Consider the following 18675-nt stretch of genomic DNA (forward strand, 5'->3'; position numbering starts at 1 on the left):
CCATTCTTGGGATAATTTCTTCGACCCCTGAGGATTAGTCCATTATTAACTATTCCATGCATAGATCGTAACGTCTGACATGGTAATAACTCCTTAGACCACCACTAGCAATTATTTTTTAATTTCAGCATTGGAGTGGCGCCACTAATTTAACATCCCTGCCCCTAGTCTTGTACTCAACAGCTGCCATCTTCAGCTCTTCCCAGCATCACTCTGGTTCCGTGCCGCCATCTTGTGACCACAACTAATGATTGACCGGAGGTCAGAGGTAACGGTCACAAGCTCTCAGTGTAAGTCTATGGGAGCGTCGCTCTGGCCTAGTTCTGGCTCTCATAGACTTAACATTAAAAAGTGACGTCTGGTCGGCCCAGGAAATGATGGAGTCACAACCTGCAGAAGACGACCGGAGTGGCGCTGATAATAGATGAAGGCGATGGTTGATAAGTATAAGACTGGGAGCAGGAAACTTACATTAGTAGCACCACTCCAGCCCTGCAATAAAAGAAAATGTTGGAGTGGCGCTTTAAAATAGGGAATGTTATCACCTATCCAAACTTGCTGATCGGTAGCGGGCCGACCGCTGGGACCCCACTGATCTTGAGAATGGAGTTAGGGTAAAAGGAGAAGCGTTGGAGCCCCACCAATGCCCCATCTGAATGTAATGGTGGCCGAGTATGCGCCCCACAACTACGTTGACTCTCTGTGGGACTGCTGGAATTAGCTGAGCGCTGTATACGACTTTCTCTGGCAGTCCTATAGAGAATCGGAATAGAGACTGGGGGCTTCAGAGCCCCGTTCTCGGGATCAGTGGAAGTCCCATCAGTTGGACCCCCACCGATTACCAACTGAAGTCGGGAGTAACCCTTTAAATACTACATCTAACAGAATTTTCTGATGCTAGAATTGGGCCATTTTCAGTAGTTTTTTTTCTTGTATCATTTCTAATACTTTCTTAAAATAGGGGGAAAAAATTGTGTTTTCTGCCATTATTGTATCTGACGTTTGTTTTACCACATTATTCAACTACAGCAAGGCCCGTCTTTTGCTTACGTGAGTAAATAGATTGTGCAGTGTGCGTGTGATAGCACCGAGTGAACATCTGCATGCTATTGTTGCACCCTCAGACCCAGCGGTGGACGAGATGATGGCGGCAGCGGCGGCGGTGATATCATGTCGTATCACAGCGAAATGCAACAATAGCACTCGTGTTTGACACAAACCGGTCCAATGAATGAGCTTTGACTCATGCCGAGCTGGGATTGTTCAGCAGGGAAGTCTAAAAGAAAAAAGTTAAATCTGCAAGTGACATAATGTAATGGGCGGAAACACAGATTAATCTCGTGCCATATCAGCAGCAACTCCCAGTATAATTATTTCTTATAGAAGTGGCTGACAATCACTGATCGCAAGTCAAACCTCGTACAATCCTTTGTGTGTTTTTGATACTTTTTGGTTAACATTTCGACAACGCTGAATGAACCCAGTAACTTGAACTTGGAAAGTCATCGAACTGAAATAAACATTTAATGGACCCAGTGTGAATTTGTAGTGGGATTGCAATATGGCATGCACCTTCTATACTGAGAATTCGCTTTGCATGGCTGCACGATACTCTGCTCGCCGCTATCTCTGGTTGGTTTTAAATATTAACATATATTCAGCAGATTGCAATAAATATATATTTTTGGAGGGGAGGATGATCAGCTTCAATATTAACTATAGGAAAAAAAATATACTGTATGTATATGGGGCTATGCACATGTCTGATTTTGAGCCACGTGTTGGATCAAAATCAGCAATGCAAATATATGGATTCAAAGAAAACATTGGATGCACTCGGATGACATCCAAGTGCAGTCTGATTTATGCAGACTGACAGAATGGAGAAAATGAAAAAACATTTTTTTTCCTCCACCTCTGAGAAAAACAGAATGGCGAATTTATTTCCCTCCACCTCTGAGAAAAATGGATCCCACTCCAATCCAATTCTGATCAAACTCTGATCACAGTTTGATCCAAAAATTAGCACAGTTTTTCTTGTATGGAGAGAAAGCGGTCATGTGCACCTACCTTCAGAGTGGGTGGAAACTATCCGTGGCCCCCAATTTGTGCTTTGGGATATTTATATTGCTCGTCTAGCTCACACTTTTTAGGATACTCACTCGCTCATTTTATGGTCGCTGCAGTTAAAATACTCGATGTGAGCTTAACACTGACTGTCCTCACATAGGACCCCTCTCTTTCCATAAATACGTTATATTCTCATCCGGCGTTAATGCCGCTGTTCTCCTGAATCCGCCGCTGTTTTTGTTTTGCTCCTGCGCCTCTCCGTTCCTGAGATGTGACCCCTTCTTCCCCATATATAAGTGTAATCTCGTTAGCCAAGGGGGCGGGCATCTATTTTCAAGATCACACCCTTTGGCTAATAAGACTAGATTTATATACAGGGTGCACAAAGGAAGAGGAGACCGTATCGCAGGACCAGAGAGTCACAGGAGCAAAAAAATAACCAACACCGAATTCGGGAGAACAGCGACATTTACACCATATTTATGGCAAGTGCCAGGTCCTCTTTAACAAATTAGTAGCTGCATATGGCTGGCGCTTCTATGCACAAATTGATGCTCCTGGGTTCAAATGCAAAATCTGTAAAAAGGACAAATACCCAATTGCCATTGATATTACTGCCAGATTTCTATGGGGTCTAGTGGTTTCAAGTACCAGTCTCACATGCCAACTTTGCACCCCCATTAGCGGTGCCCCTGCTGCAGAGATTACACAACTAGTCTAATCACCAAATACAATTAAAAAATACCACCCATATGTGACTTATGATACATATGGTACAGATCAGGGGTGGCCAGCTAATGGTGTTTGGTGCCATGATGTTGGCTAGATGGCATTCAGGAGCCTCAATCATGCATGTGCCACTGCACCATGTTAACCCCACTCCTCATTATAGTTGCCACTCCTCCTAAACTAGTTATAATGACAATTTGGAATTCTTAGCCCCCACATAGATGACCCCCACATAGTCCGTGTCCTCACACGGGCAACACAAAATGTACCTCGTGGTGCCATCCTGCAGTTACACCCCATTATTGCCCTTACAAAAAGTGGTGCCAGCAAAGTAGTAACATGCCGGAATTACCCATACACAAAGGGTGGGGAAGGTTCAATCAATTCGGTTTCTTGGCTAATGTTTAAAAAACAAATTAATTAAATAACATTTTAATTAATTTAATTAAAATTAAAAATTAAGTACACCCTCTTTCAATTCTACGGTTGTACGGCATGATAATAATAATAAAAAAATTATCTAATCCTTAGAAGGTGTTAAAATTAGGTAAATACAACCTCAAATGAGCAACACGTGGAAAATTATACTGTGTCATTGTCTATTCAACAAAATCTAGATCAAAATCTGTGAAAAATTAAGTACACCCTTACTACTTCCATAGGAATGAAGAAGATAATAGTTCATCACCTCCTTTATAAAAGCAGAAGTTTGGCCAGTTTGCTGCTCAGGCATGTGTTAACACAATGCCAAAGTTTAAAGACATCAGCAATTTTTGCGGTCCATACATCTGGGAAGGGTCATGAGGCCATTTCCGACCAATTTGGAGTCCATCATGCTATAGTGAGAAAGATTATTTAGAAGTGGAAAACATTCATGACAGTTGATAATTATTACAGGAGTGGATGTCCCAGCAAATTCACCCCAAGATCAGAGAAATTGTAAAAAGAAAAAACCAAGAGCTACAGCTCAGACTCTAAAGGCCTCATATAGCATATTAAATGTTCAAGTTGCTGAAACTATAAGTAGAAAAAGACTGAATAAGTATGGTCTGTTCGGAAGCGTTGCTTCTTTCTATAAAGAACATGGCAGCATGGCTAAAGATTAGAAAAAACTACAATATCTCTGGAACAAGGTCCTTTGGACATAAGTGACAAAAGTAGAGATGGTTGGCCATAATTTCCAAACATAGCTTGTCAACACAAATACGTCATATCAACTGTAAATTGACCCGATTTTCGTTAAATAATGACACATTGTAATTCGTAATGTGTTTTTCTTCATCTTTGGTTTTATTTACTTACATTTAAAACTTTCAATTGTCCAGATATTTTTTTATGTTCTTCAATGAAAACTTAAACAATTCAAAAATTTTGGTCATGACTAATATATATACATATATATACATTACTAACTTTCTTGAATAAATGAAGCTGCACTGATATCTCCGTTTCACTGCCTGTCTTGGGTCCCAATCCTCCACTGAGTTTACAGCGTCAGTCCATCATCGGTGCTGTGTGTGAAGGAGATAGGCCAATCCAGTCCCCCTGCAAACGCACCACTGCTGCTGGACCACCACAGTAAACATCTCTGCTGGGATGTGGGACTTACAGTGAAATGGGGACATCAGTGGAGCATTGCTTATACAAATACGGTACATTAGTAAGTTATGTATAAATAAAGCAGGAGCAGATTTAAACCTGATTTTGGCAACAAAGGGGTGGTCCGAAATCCAAATTAATTTTCATTCTAAATCCCTATCTATTTAGTGCCATTATCTAAACTATTTTCTAATATATAAGAATAAAAAATTCTGTAGCCTTCCCTATCTACACTATCTAACTACTTTTCTTTCTTTTTTTTTACTTCCTTTTCGACGATACTTCATTTGAGAATCACAGTGCATGCTGGGATACTTAAACAAAGCATCATAAGGGGGCAGAGGCTGCGGACACTGGTTCAGCCTCTGCCCAATCCTTGAAATGAAGGTTCATCAGTGACACTTGTTTCAGGGGCTGGGCGAGTCCCTGCTCTGTCGCTATGTGCGGTGCACAATGACAGTGTGCTATCGTACCAGCTCAGATCAGAAGTAATAAGCCAGTAAAAGAATGCACTGTCATTGCGTGCTGATAGAATACCCGGCATGCAGAGATCCCAGAACCCCACCTCCATAAACTGTGTATTCTGACACCTCTCACTAATAGTGCTCTCAGTTGCCGGTTCATTACTGCTGATCTGAGCTGGCGAGAGAGCACGCTGTCATTGTGCATATCGCACAATGCATATTGTACAGCAGAGGTGTCAAACTGCATTCCTCGAGGGCTGCAAACAGGTCATGTTTTCAAGATTTCCTTAGCATTGCACAAGGTGCTGGAATCATTCTCTGCAGGTGATTAAATTATCACCTGTGCAATACAAGGAAATCCTGAAAACATGACCTGTTTGCAGCCCTCGAGGAATGCAGTTTGACACCTCTGTTGTACAGGGACTAGCCCAGCCTGCGGACACTGGTTCAGCCTCTGCCCTGCCTTGAAATGAAGGTTCATCAGTGACACTTGTTTTATGGGCTGGGCGAGTCCCTGCTCTGTCACTATGTGCGGTGCACAATCACAGTGTGCTACCTTACCAGCTCAGATCAGAAGTAATAAGCCAGCAAAAGAATGCACTGTCATTGCGCGTTGTTAGAATACCCGGCATGCAGAGATCCCAGAACCCCACCTCCATAAGCTGTGTATTCTGACACCTCTCACTGATAGTGCTCTCAGTTGCCGGCTCGTTACTGCTGATCTGAGCTGGCGAGAGAGCGCCCTGTCATTGTGCATATCGCACAATGCATATTGAACAGGGACTAGCCCAGCCTGCAGACACTCGTTCAGCCTCTGCCCCCTCCTTGAAATGAAGCGTCATCAGTGACACTTGTTTCAGGGGCTGCACGAGTTCCTGCTCTGTCACTATGTGCGGTGCACAATGACAGTGCTCTATATCATTGGCTCAGATCAGAAGTAATAGGCCAGCAAAAGAATGCACTGTCAGTGTGCATTGTCAGAATATTATAGGCGTGCATATTCTATCAGCTGTGTATTCTGACACCTCTCACTGACAGTGCTCTCAGTTGCCGGATCGTTACAGGTGATCTGAGCTGGCGAGAGTGCACTGTCATTGTGCATATCGCACAGTGCACATTGTGCAGGGACCAACCCAGGCCCTGAGGCAGTGACTGTGGCCACTGCCAATGATGACGCTTTGTTTGAGTATCCCAGCATATTCTGGGATTCTCAAAGGAAGCGTCATCAAAAAGGAAGCAGGAAGAAAAGAAACGCAGTTAAATAGTGTACTGGGGGAAGGATACAAAATTTTTAATTAAAGTATATTAGGAAATAGATTAGATTATGGCCGTTAATAGATAGGGATTTAGGATAAAAATTAATTTTATTCTGTCTCATTCTGCATTTATTTTTTCTAGCACTAGAAATTAATTAAGAAAAAAAACACACGTACATGCATCACACCACTAGCCGTGCCTTTATTAATTCCTTTGACCTCAGTCTGCATGTCGTGCTGTGTACACAATTACATCCTTATTACACTGCGTGTGTGTCTGTGCATGCAAAATCAGTGATAATATTACAAGACATTGATTTTTTTTTTTTCCTGTTGCAGGCTAAGTATTGCTGCATTTCGCATTCTCGTTTGCCTAGATTGCGGAATGCAGTAGCAAACATTCAGAAAAGAAAGGGTTAAGCAACGCTGCTTCACAGCTCGGTGATGTGCATTACATCACAACATGGCACAAGGCTATGTATAGGGCAGAAGATAAGAAAAAAAGATTCTGGATGTTTATTTTCTGATTTTAAATTTTGCCAAAAATACCATTCCCTCATCTGAGAGCTGGTGCCAAGTTGAATCAGGGCATCTCAGTAATGATCCTCAGCAGATGCCGCGCTTGGTCTTTGATCTATGAACATTACAGTACTTACTGTATCATAGCGGCCGCTCCAGGCTTCATGCTACAATAGAGTTGTTAATTGCAATCCGCCAGCACATCAAGCAATTCCCGCGAAGGAGAAAGTGACCTTTGACCACCCATTAGAGTTCATATATTATACGTATTCCAGGTTCTACTCTTGACCTACGTTGCGTTAATGTATACATCGTTTTTATTTCTTGATTTCTATCCATCACACTGATTGCTATGAATTTCAGGGAGAGCTGGAAAAGCAGCTGCTTCAAGCTAATCCCATCCTTGAAGCTTTTGGTAATGCCAAAACTGTGAAAAATGACAACTCATCCCGATTTGTAAGTATCAAGCAAGAAAGTGCAAAGGTGTTTTGAAAAAAAAAGTTTGTTTTCTATGTCCAGAATGTCTGGAAATGAAGTTAATCTTAGTGATTTTAATAAACACTCAACCCTTATCTGGTCTCTAGGACCTCCATAGTAGGCAATTGATAACTTAGATACAACTTTGCTGCTCTCCTTTGCTCTACATACTTGTCTAATTCAAGGTAAAGTAAAGGCAGAATTGGTAATATTAGATTAGCCCTAAGTCCAATTTAGAGGCTTCTGGGATTTAGCTGACTGTCACTGATAACAAAATATTTTAAAAAAATCTCCAAGGGGTTCTGGAGTGTTTGGACATCTATAGGCTCCATTATTAAAGACATCCCATTTATAAAATTAGGTGTTACGTACATGATAGGAAACAGTAGAGTTCACGGCTGCATTTTAAGTAAAAGATGCTACCTGCGTCCACCCAGATTAGAAAACCAGAGAAAACACGGAGTATAAGTCCCATTTTGAAAATATAAAAATACATGTTTTTATTCATAGAAAAAGTACATTACACGGTTTAGAAACAGTTAATTATCACGAATATATTGTAAAGAGCAAGGGAACCTACGGGAGACACTGACATAATCAAAGCAATGGCAGCCCCTATGAATCACTGATGATACTTCATACTAAAGTGCTACTAGTGCATATTTAATGTGCAGAGTACCGCTCAAACCGGGAGACTACAAGTCCAAATCCATTAATCCCACAGTGGGGTACCACTCAACCAAACGGCGTCTGTCATACTAATCTCGGTTCAACAGGTCTTACCCATTGATCAGGTACACAGGGGTCACCACCGCGGCCCCAACGCGCGTTTCGCGTCAGCTTCGTCAGGGGGCAGATTAGTCACAATCCTCATCAGTTCTTTATTTTAGTGTTCTGGTGAGAATTACAATAATCTAAGGGCTTGTGCATACGGCTGATTATTTTGGACAAGTGCTATCTGTGATTTTCAAGGATAGAATTCATACCCATGTTATTCTATGGGGCTGTGTACATGTCCGATTTAGATCCAAGTGTCAGATCAAAATCGATAATGCAAGACTATATGTCAGAGGAAAACATCGGATGGCACTAGGATGACATACGAATGAAGTCTAATTTCCATTGATTGACATAATGGAGAGGGTGGAGAAACTTTTCTTTTTCTCTCCATCTCCGAGAAAAAGTGATCCCAATCTGATCAAACTCTGATCAAGCTCTGATCAGAAAAATCAGACCATTTTTCTTGGGTGGGGAGAAAGCGGTCCTATGCACTTATCCTTAGGCCATGATCCTCTGATTGTTCCACTCCTGGTTTTGGCTTACAAATAAAAGGTCGGTGGAATAATCGTAAACATTAATTTGATTTTCCCCTTACTTATAGAGTTGGGGATGTCCATTCTCGATACACAGATCTGCCAATCCTTTGAAGCCTGGACAAACTTGCCCAAATGTGTGGCACATGGCTTCTCCACTGATACATTCTAGACCAGAAAGCAGATTCATAACTAAAAGATGTATTTATTACCTTTACGTCAGTAATGAATTACCGTATTTGTAGCCAGTGACATACAGAACAGACCTTACCTTCTCCATTACGGTGCTTGTCTGACATTATTTTGGATGGAACACAATTTTGAGTAAGATGCAATCTAAAGAAACTCTTCGGAGATCGAGCACTGTAACCCAAAATAAAGGCTGAAAGAAGAAACCTTTCATAGATCCAGTATTATCAATCAACCTATAGTAGAAAACCTAAGTGATCCACTAAAATGATCCATACAACTCACAAAGACGACTAAAAGGAGCTCTTTATAAAGGCAGCACTTTTTAATAAAATGAGAAAGAATAGCGCTTTAGGTCAAGGGCTCTTAAACTTTTACTATCTGGGCTTCACCACCCATTGACAAAGTTCATGACAGATACAGTATGAAACTAAAATAGGCACACAAAGAGTCACACGCCGCAAACTACGGAGCTCTGACACATTGGGTAGTATTATATTCCTTAGAAATATGCTACAACTATTTAGCATGTATGTCGGTTGTAGTACGCACACAGAACATCACTTTTATGTTCGTATATTGTATATATTTTTTGCATGTTTACATAAAATTGGGTAAAACATTTTGCAACAATTTTTTTTTTTACTATATTTCTATTTTGTGTCCAGGGTAAATTTATTCGTATCAACTTTGATGTTTCTGGATTCATCGTTGGAGCAAACATCGAAACATGTATCCTTTTCGGTCCTCTAGAGAAGAATGCAGCCTGTTACATAAACACATAGGACTGAAATGTCTAAGTAAGGGAAATATCCACAGGGAGAAAGATATAAACATCTAGAGATGTGGATACTGTTTACAGAGACACGAAATGTTCAGTTTCTTCTATTCCAAGAGGTACTTTTCCTAGCGATGGCCAGAGCCAGAAGATTCTTTTCTTTGAGTTAAATCGTCCTGTCTCGACATCTCAGTTCATACAACGCAATCATTTACCCTTTTGTTATAGTGTAGATTTTTATCAAAAATCCAAGTCATTTTAGTAAAAAAAGGAAATAGAAAATCATGGTAAAATCCAGAAAAAGTAAATCAGTTCCATTTGCAGACTTTCCTACTATTCCTAGACCCCTTTATACACCTTTCTAGGACCTAAGTAATTCAGCCCTAATATATATTTAATATAATTCACACCTGATTAGCAAGGAAATAAAGTCCGGGTGAGGTTTGAAATTGTAGCACCTGATAAAGATTATCTAAGATAGATGATAAGAGTCTGATTGCTGGGGCTCCTACTGTTGGAATCCTCAAGGAACACAACACCATTGGGTCCCATGTCCACAATTTGGCGGTGCGGCGGTCATTCATGCTTTATTAAATGACCATTAGATTGACTAAATTAGCCAGGGGTTGTCCCATTCTTGTGATCAGAGGAGGTTCCAGTGGAGGGAACCCAGATGATTACGCACATATCGCCTATGGATAAGTGATAAGTTGTGATTGTGGGCAAAACTGCAACCTCAACAGGTCGTAGTAACAGGACTGTTGTGGATCTCCTGATGAAGTTTGCTAACTTCGAAACGCGCTGAGAATAAAATCGCATACACCTTCTGAAACTGTATATGAGACCTTTATGGTGAACACAGACCCAGCAGCTCCGCAGACTTACCCACTCTTCCCCACATCCAGTGCAGTGTCTCAAACAGTCCGAGAGAAGGTGGTATGTGTAGGGATTTACGTCAATAATCCCTAAACGTTGGCTGCAGTGCTGGATGGATTGCGCTGAAATGTTTGGTGCTGAGGTTAGATAACAGCAGGCTACTCCATATAAGGGCTAATAGGATTTTGGCATAAAGTGTCGCTGTATAAACAAGCCCTAAATTCCATCCACTTATCATTAAACGTGCTTTTCTTTAGATGCTATGTTTGGGTCTTTAATAAAGAAACAGATTTGCTTGAAAAATCTCGTGCTATCCGGCAAGCTAAAGACGAGAGGACCTTCCACATATTTTACTATATGATCCGAGGGTCTAAGCCTGAATGGAAAGGTATGTAGGGTGCATGCGTGGCCATCTGTCCCATCCAATAAGTCCTGGGACCCCCATTCATAAAGACTTTTACCCCATAACAGATTCTATTCTGTAGCAATTGCTTATCTGTAGGGTTAGAGATGGCATCCTGGGGTGTCATCCACAAATTGAGAGGCAAATATTGATTATATAAAACTTTAAAATACAGCACATCCCTCTCAACATGTTTCACCGAATTTCTGGTGTCATCAGGGGTTTGTCTCATGTTGATTTGTCTCATCCCCTGATGATGCCGAGAATTCGGTGAAACATGTCGGGAGGACATGTGCTGCATATTTACTTTTTATAAAGTCAACATTTGCCTCTCTATTTGTGAATGACACCCCGGGATGTCACGTCTAACACTACAGATAAGAAATTACTACTGAATATAATCAATCTGAATTGTTTTAATCAATACTCTACTTATTGTATAGATTTTTATTTAATTCGATAAAGGTTACGGTTTACGACCTGTTAGTGAGGGGTTATATCTAATGGGGCTTTGCCCTTTTAGGTCAGCTAATGTCCGCTCCCCACCCGTCACCCAAACTGTGCGTATATTTATCTCCTCCAATTGGAAATTCTCATTGTCTCGTTTCTTCTTTTCAGAGGAGTTACTACTAGAAGATTTTGGAAATTATACCTTCTTTTCCTATGGTTATGTTCCTGTCCCTTCACAGGATGATGCGGACATGTATCATGAGACTTTGGAGGCGATGGAAATCATGGGATTCAATGCAGAGGAACAGCTCGGTAAGAGATCATCCCAACCTGCTCATCTACATCTTCCATAAGATCTAATGACTTTACTCCTTAGAAATGGCACCTTACCATTATAAGTATCATTACTCCTTGACCCTGAAGGGACCAGAGGGCCACATCTATCTGAACATCATGGAATTGGCCACATCAATGCAGTTGTCCAGCTGCTTCGAAGTAAAATATCTTGAACTAACCCTGACATAAGAATTTAGCAATTATCGTAAGTTGTTCTCCTTTGAAGTCTCCAAAACGACCAATTAAACTAATCTTGTGCCTATGAAGCACTCATCCTTAATATTAAGGCTGGCATTCGTAATATTGTAGGCTTTAACCCCTTCCCCTTTAGTGCAGTGGTCGGAACAACGAAGAGAAGGTCAGATCTTCACTGTAACAAAAGCAATGGTGGTAATGATGTTCACAAGTGATGGTCCACTAACGAGCTCGTTAAAGGAGGTCTTATGAATGCTCGGGGTCAATTCCTTAGTCTGGGAAAAGAAGGACTGAGAAGGTGTTGGTTTATTATAAATTCATATTGTTTTTTTTTTTTTTTCAACATGGCAGCAATGATGAAGGTGGTGTCTTCTGTCCTCCAACTCGGTAACATTGTGTTCAAGAAAGAAAGGAACACTGACCAGGCTTCCATGCCAGATGACACAGGTATACTAATAATGAACTTGAAGTCTTCCTGTTATTTTGATCAATTTCTGCTTTCCCCCCTTACAATGTTCCTTTTCCCCCATCTGCTCCATCCTGGATAATGTGTCGGCACTGTGAGAAGTATGTCAGAACTATATGTGCTGGGACTTCCTTGACCTGGCTTCCCATCATGTCTTGCATCCACCTCTTTGGGAATCGAATAGGAATCTTGGCTGATCTGAAACCCCCTCCTCTCCGGCTCTCTCATATGGTCTGCTGATTGTAGGAGCTGGGCAAAGACCCTCCCAGAGTTCCTGAAATTCATCACACCATATCTACTGCCAGAGATAGATTTTACAGGAGAACAGGCAGTTAGGAGAAATTAAGACCCCCTACGTCACTCACTTTTTAATTATATTTTTGCACAAAATATTCATTTTTGGAAAATTAAGTAGTTGCCGTTTCTGATTTTGGATACATTCCCAGTTAATTCTTCTCTTTTCCATTAGGTCTATGACATCACATCATTAAAACCTGACTAGCTGAATCTTTCTAAGTTTTATGTAGAAAGTATTTTTTTCCCCTGCATGAGTCATCATCAGAACTACAATTCTACATCACTGCAAAGTCCCTGCCAGGTGGAGAAGGGAGCAGCTTGGTCAGGAGTTGAAGAGGGGAATGACTCATGCAGGGAAAAGAGACTTCCTGTTTCTACACAGAGCAGAGAAAAGAGAAGAATTAACTGGGGTAGAAAAGCAAAATGAGCAATTGTAAGTGCACAGTGCTATATAATATGATGGATTCAATATATTAAGAGGATAAAACCATGATAGGAGGAGGAGGAGGAGTGCTTCTTTAATGCTTTCAAACTGCCCACGCACCAGTAGTTGATAGGTTGCTGCTGGAAGGGCATTTTTTGGCAGGTGGTATACCATGCCCAGGGCTTTATGCAGCTCTTACATTTTATGTAGAAATAACAGTTTTGTATAGAATAAGATCCATATTTAATTTTTCTTATGAGCATCAACCAATGACTAGTGACTGGTGAGGCTCAGTACAACAGAAAACGAGAATCCCTGCTGTATACTATACTTTACCCTATATTTTTATACTTATACCTGTTTCAAATGATAATAAAAATGGTTTTAGTGAATGAAAAATATGTCTAATTATCTGTAATTATCTATGACTTCATGTTTTGCTTTTTAGCTGCCCAGAAATGCTGCCATCTGATGGGAATCAATGTAACAGACTTTACAAGGTCCATTCTGTCTCCGCGTATTAAAGTGGGAAGAGACCTTGTGCAGAAAGCTCAAACCAAAGAACAGGTAAGCTAGAAGAAAATTATGGTGAAGGACTCAGACATAAATATTACATTGTCCTTAGCAGAGTACAAATTAATTATGTAACTAGAATAAAGGGAATCTGTCAGCAAGTTTTTGCTACTTAATCTGAGAGAAGCATAAAGTAGGGGCCGAAAGTCTGATTCCAAAGATGTGTCACTTACTAGGCTGTTTCAATACAATAAGTGATTTATCAGTAGGAGATTATCACTGCAGGACTAGGTATCTTGTGCCAGGCAGTCCAGCTAATCTGTGTAACCCCGCCCCCTCCTCTGATCGGCAGCTTGCTGACCATAAACAGTGTTCACAGGAAGCTTCCAATCAGGGGTATCGGCACAGTTATAAACAGTTCAGTATTCTAAGCACTGCTAGATTTACAACAGAGAAAACAGGGATTATATCAAAACTGCACCAAGCAACCAAATAAGTGATATATCACTGGAATCAGGGTCTCTGCCCCTATATCATTATGCTCTCAGATTACATAGCAAAAACCTACTGACATTTTCCTTTTAAAGGGGTAAGAGCACCACTCACATCTGCAGAGGAGTCGGTGATATCACATCTGTTGATACCTGCTGAGTCACTTGCACTATTAGCAGTATCGTGAACCTGTCCTATTGTAATGAATTGGAAAAGGTGCACGATAGAGTCGGTGCAAATTAATTTCCAGGACCCCCATTCTTCAGCCATGTTAGTAATCTATGGCCGCTGGATGAAAGCCCTAAGACCCAGCTCCTACGTCCCTACATCCACAGATCCAGCCTGGTGCGATGTCATCATTGCAGGGTGGCACACATGTGACACATCACACCAAGCCAGCTTATCTAAAGAAAAGTCACAGAGCTTAGAAGGATTCAGCTAGTCAGTTTTTAAACACATGATGTCATAGATGAAGCTGCCAATCAGAGATGGGGGCGGGGTTACACAAATTAGCTGGACTGGCTGGCACGAGACACCTAGTCCTGCAGTGATAATCTCCTACTAATAAATCACTTATTGTATTGAAATAAGTTAAGCACCAGTTCTCAGGGTGTACACATGCAACCAGGGTGTACACATGCTGTTACCGACCCCACTCAACCTTCAATGCAGGAATTCCTCCTCATTCTGCCTCCAATGTAATCTTGATTTTTATCTGGTAGTTTTTTTTTTTGCTGGCGACATTGATAATGTATGTACTTATCAGTGTTTTGGGGGAATATTTTGCCCTCAGGGTGAGTGGCACTGGATGCCTCTGGCATCCAATCCACCATTATCCTTTATGAAAAAAATACAACAACACATTTACTGCGCATTCTGCAAAGCCAAAACCGTATTTAATGAGGAAAATTTGCGTTTATACCTTGTTTAAAATTATTTCATGTCGACCATTATCTGTAGTTATCTGATGGCATTAAAGGGAACCTATCAAGATGATAATGCTATCAACCTGACAATTGGTGGCAGAAGTGGGATATCTTCTTGATTGTCCTGACAATTGATGGCAGAGGTGGGATATCTTCTTGATTATCCTGACAATTGGTGGCAGATGTTGGATATCTTCTTGATTGTCCTGAAAAATTGGTGGCAGCGGTGGGACATCTTGATTGTCCTGACAAATGGTGGCAGAGGTTGGATATTGTAACAACCCTGCCAGCATCACTGAATGGCCTCCCATTCCCCACCTGCCTGATACATCAACTTACTCACTCCGGGCCAAGCTGTGAGTTCTGTCTGCTGTCGGCTCCATGCGGTGTGCCTCATGTCTGCCTGCTCTGTGCATGCTTCCTGGCTGTGTGCTCTGGTCAAGAGTCTCAGCAAAATGCTTCGTTTGAATCTACCCAGTCGTGAGAAGTGTCTGGTTCCCATGCTTCAAAGACAGTCAGCAGTGTCGGCTACTTCGTCAGCTGGTCTGCTAGTCGTTGAGTCAAGGTGTGCTGACGTCACCAAAGATGGGGAAGCGGTGACGATCTCTCCACACATCTCCAATGACTATAAAAGTAATCTGTTCCTAGGAATATCCCCGCCTCTTGGACGTTTTCTTCTGGATAACGGGCAGAAGATGGTTCCTATGTGGGTACCTTCAGCGTCCATGTGGCCAGTTGGTGAAGATTCCAAAACGGAAGTTTCCTCCTCTCAGCTTCTCTCTGACCCGGTGGAGGTGTTGTTCTCCTCACTCATCTTCAATGACTTTTCCTGTGTTCAGTACCCAAGAACATCTCTGCTACCAGGAAGTTTGTCTCTGGATATCGGGCAGTAGATGGATCCTGTGAGAGTTCCCTCAGCTTCCGTGTGACTGGCTGGTGAAGATACCAATACGGAAGTTTTCTTGTCTCTGATTTCCCCTGATCTGGAAGAGGAGGTCCAGTTTTCTCGGGATTACGGGCAGAAGTTGAACCCTGTAAGAGGGTTTCCAGTTTCCAAGTGTCTGGTTGATGCAGATGTCAAGACAGTAGCATCCAACTCCCTGCTTCCTATCTACCTGTAGGAAGTGGTCCAGCTCGTTGTGGAAGCTAACCCTGTTGGGCACAAAGAGATTTTCCTATCTGAGATTCCTGGAGACTCGTCTGCTTTGTTCTACCCTAAAGATGTCATGATGACTTGGACTGTGAGTGGACCTTTTCTTCTTCTGCAAATCATTCTGGCGGGCTTGAAGATGAGGGGCCGTAAAGTAGGGGGTACTGTACCAACCCTGTCGGCATCACTGCATCTCCTCCCATCCCCCACCAGCCTGATACATCAACTTACTCACTCCGGCCATGCTGTGAGTTCTGTCTGCTGCCGGCTCCATGCGGTGTGCCTCATGTCTGCCTGCTCTGTGCATGCTTCCTGGCTGTGTGCATAGGGGGTGGCACTGGCAAATCCTGATTCTTATTGAGACTGTGTGCACCTCCCTAAGGTGTCCCCGGCCAATTGCCTAGAGGTCTCTGATACTTAAGGCATCCTCAGCCATTGGAGGATTCCTGAGCAAACTATTTCCCTCAGTTAGTATCTTGCTACTGAGCTTCCAGGTCCTGTCTCTGCCTCTGGGGGCTGCAATACCCAGGCCTAAATCCGTGTCAGTTCTTGTATCTGTGTTTGTCCCTGTCTGTACTCTGGTCTATGTCCATTCCTGCTGTTGCCTGTTGCCTTTCCCACTCTGCTGTGTGTACCTTTATGTTCACTCCCTCCTGCTCTGCTCAACCAGTGGCTCTGCGCCTCTCTGCTCTGCTCGCCACAACCTGTGGCTCTGCGCCTCACTGCTCTGCTCACCACCACCTGTGGCTCTGCGCCTCTCTGCTCTGCTTGCCACTACCTGTGGCTCTGCGCCTCTCTGCTCTGCTCGCCACAAACTGTGGCTCTGCGCCTCTCCGCTTTGCTCGCCACAACCTGTGGCTCTGCGCCTCTCTGCTCTGCTCGCCACAACCTGTGGCTCTGCAGCTTTGCTCAGCTCTTGGCTCTGCACTCTGTGGCTTTGTTATGCTCTCGGCTTTGCACTCTGTGGCTTTGCTCTGCTCTCGGCTCTGCACTCTGTGGCTTTGCTCTACTCTCGGCTCTACACTCTCTGGCTTTGTTCTGCTATCGGCTCTGCACTCTGTGGCTTTGCTCTACTCTCGGCTCTACACTCTCTGGCTTTGTTCTGCTATCGGCTCTGCACTCTGTGGCTCTGCTCTGCAGCTCTGCTCTTTGCGGTTCTACCTTGCTCCGCTCCTTGCGGTTCTGCCTTGCTCTGCTCCTTGTGGTTTCTGCCTTGCTCCGCTTCTTGCGGTTCTGCTCTGCTCTCGTTCCGTACCTCGTGGGCCTTTGTCCTACCTGTTCTCATATACTCTCCTGTCTACACAGGTTCCTACCTGTTCCATTATACTCTTCTATCTGGACAGGTTCCTACCTGTTCCTAAATACTCTCCAGTCTGGACATGGTTCCTACCCGTTTCCATATACCTGCCTGTATTCCGGTACCTACCTGTCCTGCCAGAGTTCCAGTCCTGTCCGCCAGTCCTGCCAGTGTGCCAGCCGTGCCCACCTGTCCTGCCAGTGTGCCAGCCGTGCTCGCCTTCCCTGCCTGAGTGTCAACCGTGCTTGCCTATTCTGCCTGCCTGTTAAGTCCTGCTCGTCGACACTCGCCCGTACCCGTCCGAGTGTTCCATTCCCCAGTGGGATCAGCAGCCACAGCCAGACACCACCCAGGAATAGTACATGGTAGCTACCTGCCCCACAAGCCTGACCTCACCATCAGAGGCTCCAGTGAACACCAAGGTAGCTACTTAGTCACGACCCTTCCAGGGTAGTCTGATCAGTGGTCCAGCGGGGCCACACCCCCGCGCCAACCAGTCTGGGCGCGAGCGTTACAGATATCTTCTTCATTGTCTTGACAATTGGTGGCAGAGGTGGGATATCTTCTTTGTTGTCCTTACAATTGGTGGCAGCGGTGGGATATCTTCTTGATTGTCCTGACAATTGGTGGCAGAGGTGGGATATCTTCTTGGTTGTCCTGACAATTGGTGGCAGAGGTGGGATATCTTCTTGATTGTCCCGACAATTGGTGGCAGAGGTGGGATATCTTCTTGGTTGTCCTGACAATTGGTGGCAGAGGTGGGATATCTTCTTGATGGTCCTGACAATTAATGGTAGAGGTGGGATATCTTCTTGACTGTCCTGACAATTGGTCGCAGAGGTGGGATATCTTCTTGATTGTCCTGACAATTGGTGGCAGCGGTGGGATATCTTCTTGACTGTCCTGACAATTGGTGGCAAAGGTGGGATATCTTCTTGATTGTCCTGACAATTGGTGGCAGCGGTAGGATATTTTCCTGATGTCCCTGACAATATCTTTATCTCATGGTTTTCCAAACCTTAAGAAATGTTCACTTTTCTCTCTTTTGACTGATTAATACAGAATATATTGCTCTCTCAGAAGCCTGATCGAAACACAAATTTTTCAATTTTCTTTGTAAATAGGCTGACTTTGCAATTGAAGCTTTGGCAAAGGCAACTTACGAACGTCTCTTCCTGTGGTTGCTCGCTCGAGTCAACAAAGCTCTGGATAAAACCAAAAGACAAGGAGCTTCTTTCCTGGGTATTCTTGACATTGCTGGTTTTGAAATATTTGAGGTAAGAAAAATGAGAGGATGTTGAAAGTATAATAATAGACTTAATAAGGTTTTGAAAAATCATGATGTTGAAGTGTGATGATGTTTCTAAGCCAACGAGACATTAAAGTACAGTAAGTAGTTACTCTAAGAGCAAATATTTCCATTCTCTATGGGATGTTGATTTTACTTTACTCATCA

General features: G+C 42.8%; 1 protein-coding gene across 3 annotated transcripts in view; it reads left to right on the forward strand.

Annotated features, from left to right (window-relative positions):
• MYH11 (myosin heavy chain 11) overlaps positions 1 to 18675 on the forward strand; it is a 128563-nt gene that overhangs the window by 85331 nt on the left and 24557 nt on the right. For 2 of the 3 annotated variants that reach the window (XM_069734097.1, XM_069734095.1), the window contains exons 6-13: positions 1030 to 1050; positions 7001 to 7093; positions 9285 to 9348; positions 10560 to 10658; positions 11292 to 11435; positions 12006 to 12101; positions 13290 to 13408; positions 18344 to 18496. In XM_069734097.1, the coding sequence (XP_069590198.1) occupies positions 1030 to 1050; positions 7001 to 7093; positions 9285 to 9348; positions 10560 to 10658; positions 11292 to 11435; positions 12006 to 12101; positions 13290 to 13408; positions 18344 to 18496 (789 nt within the window). The remainder of the gene's footprint in view (positions 1 to 1029; positions 1051 to 7000; positions 7094 to 9284; positions 9349 to 10559; positions 10659 to 11291; positions 11436 to 12005; positions 12102 to 13289; positions 13409 to 18343; positions 18497 to 18675) is intronic. The other variant, XM_069734096.1, reaches the window with a different exon arrangement.

The sequence above is a fragment of the Ranitomeya imitator genome, chromosome 7, assembly GCF_032444005.1.
Source record: "Ranitomeya imitator isolate aRanImi1 chromosome 7, aRanImi1.pri, whole genome shotgun sequence".
NCBI lineage: Eukaryota > Metazoa > Chordata > Amphibia > Anura > Dendrobatidae > Ranitomeya > Ranitomeya imitator.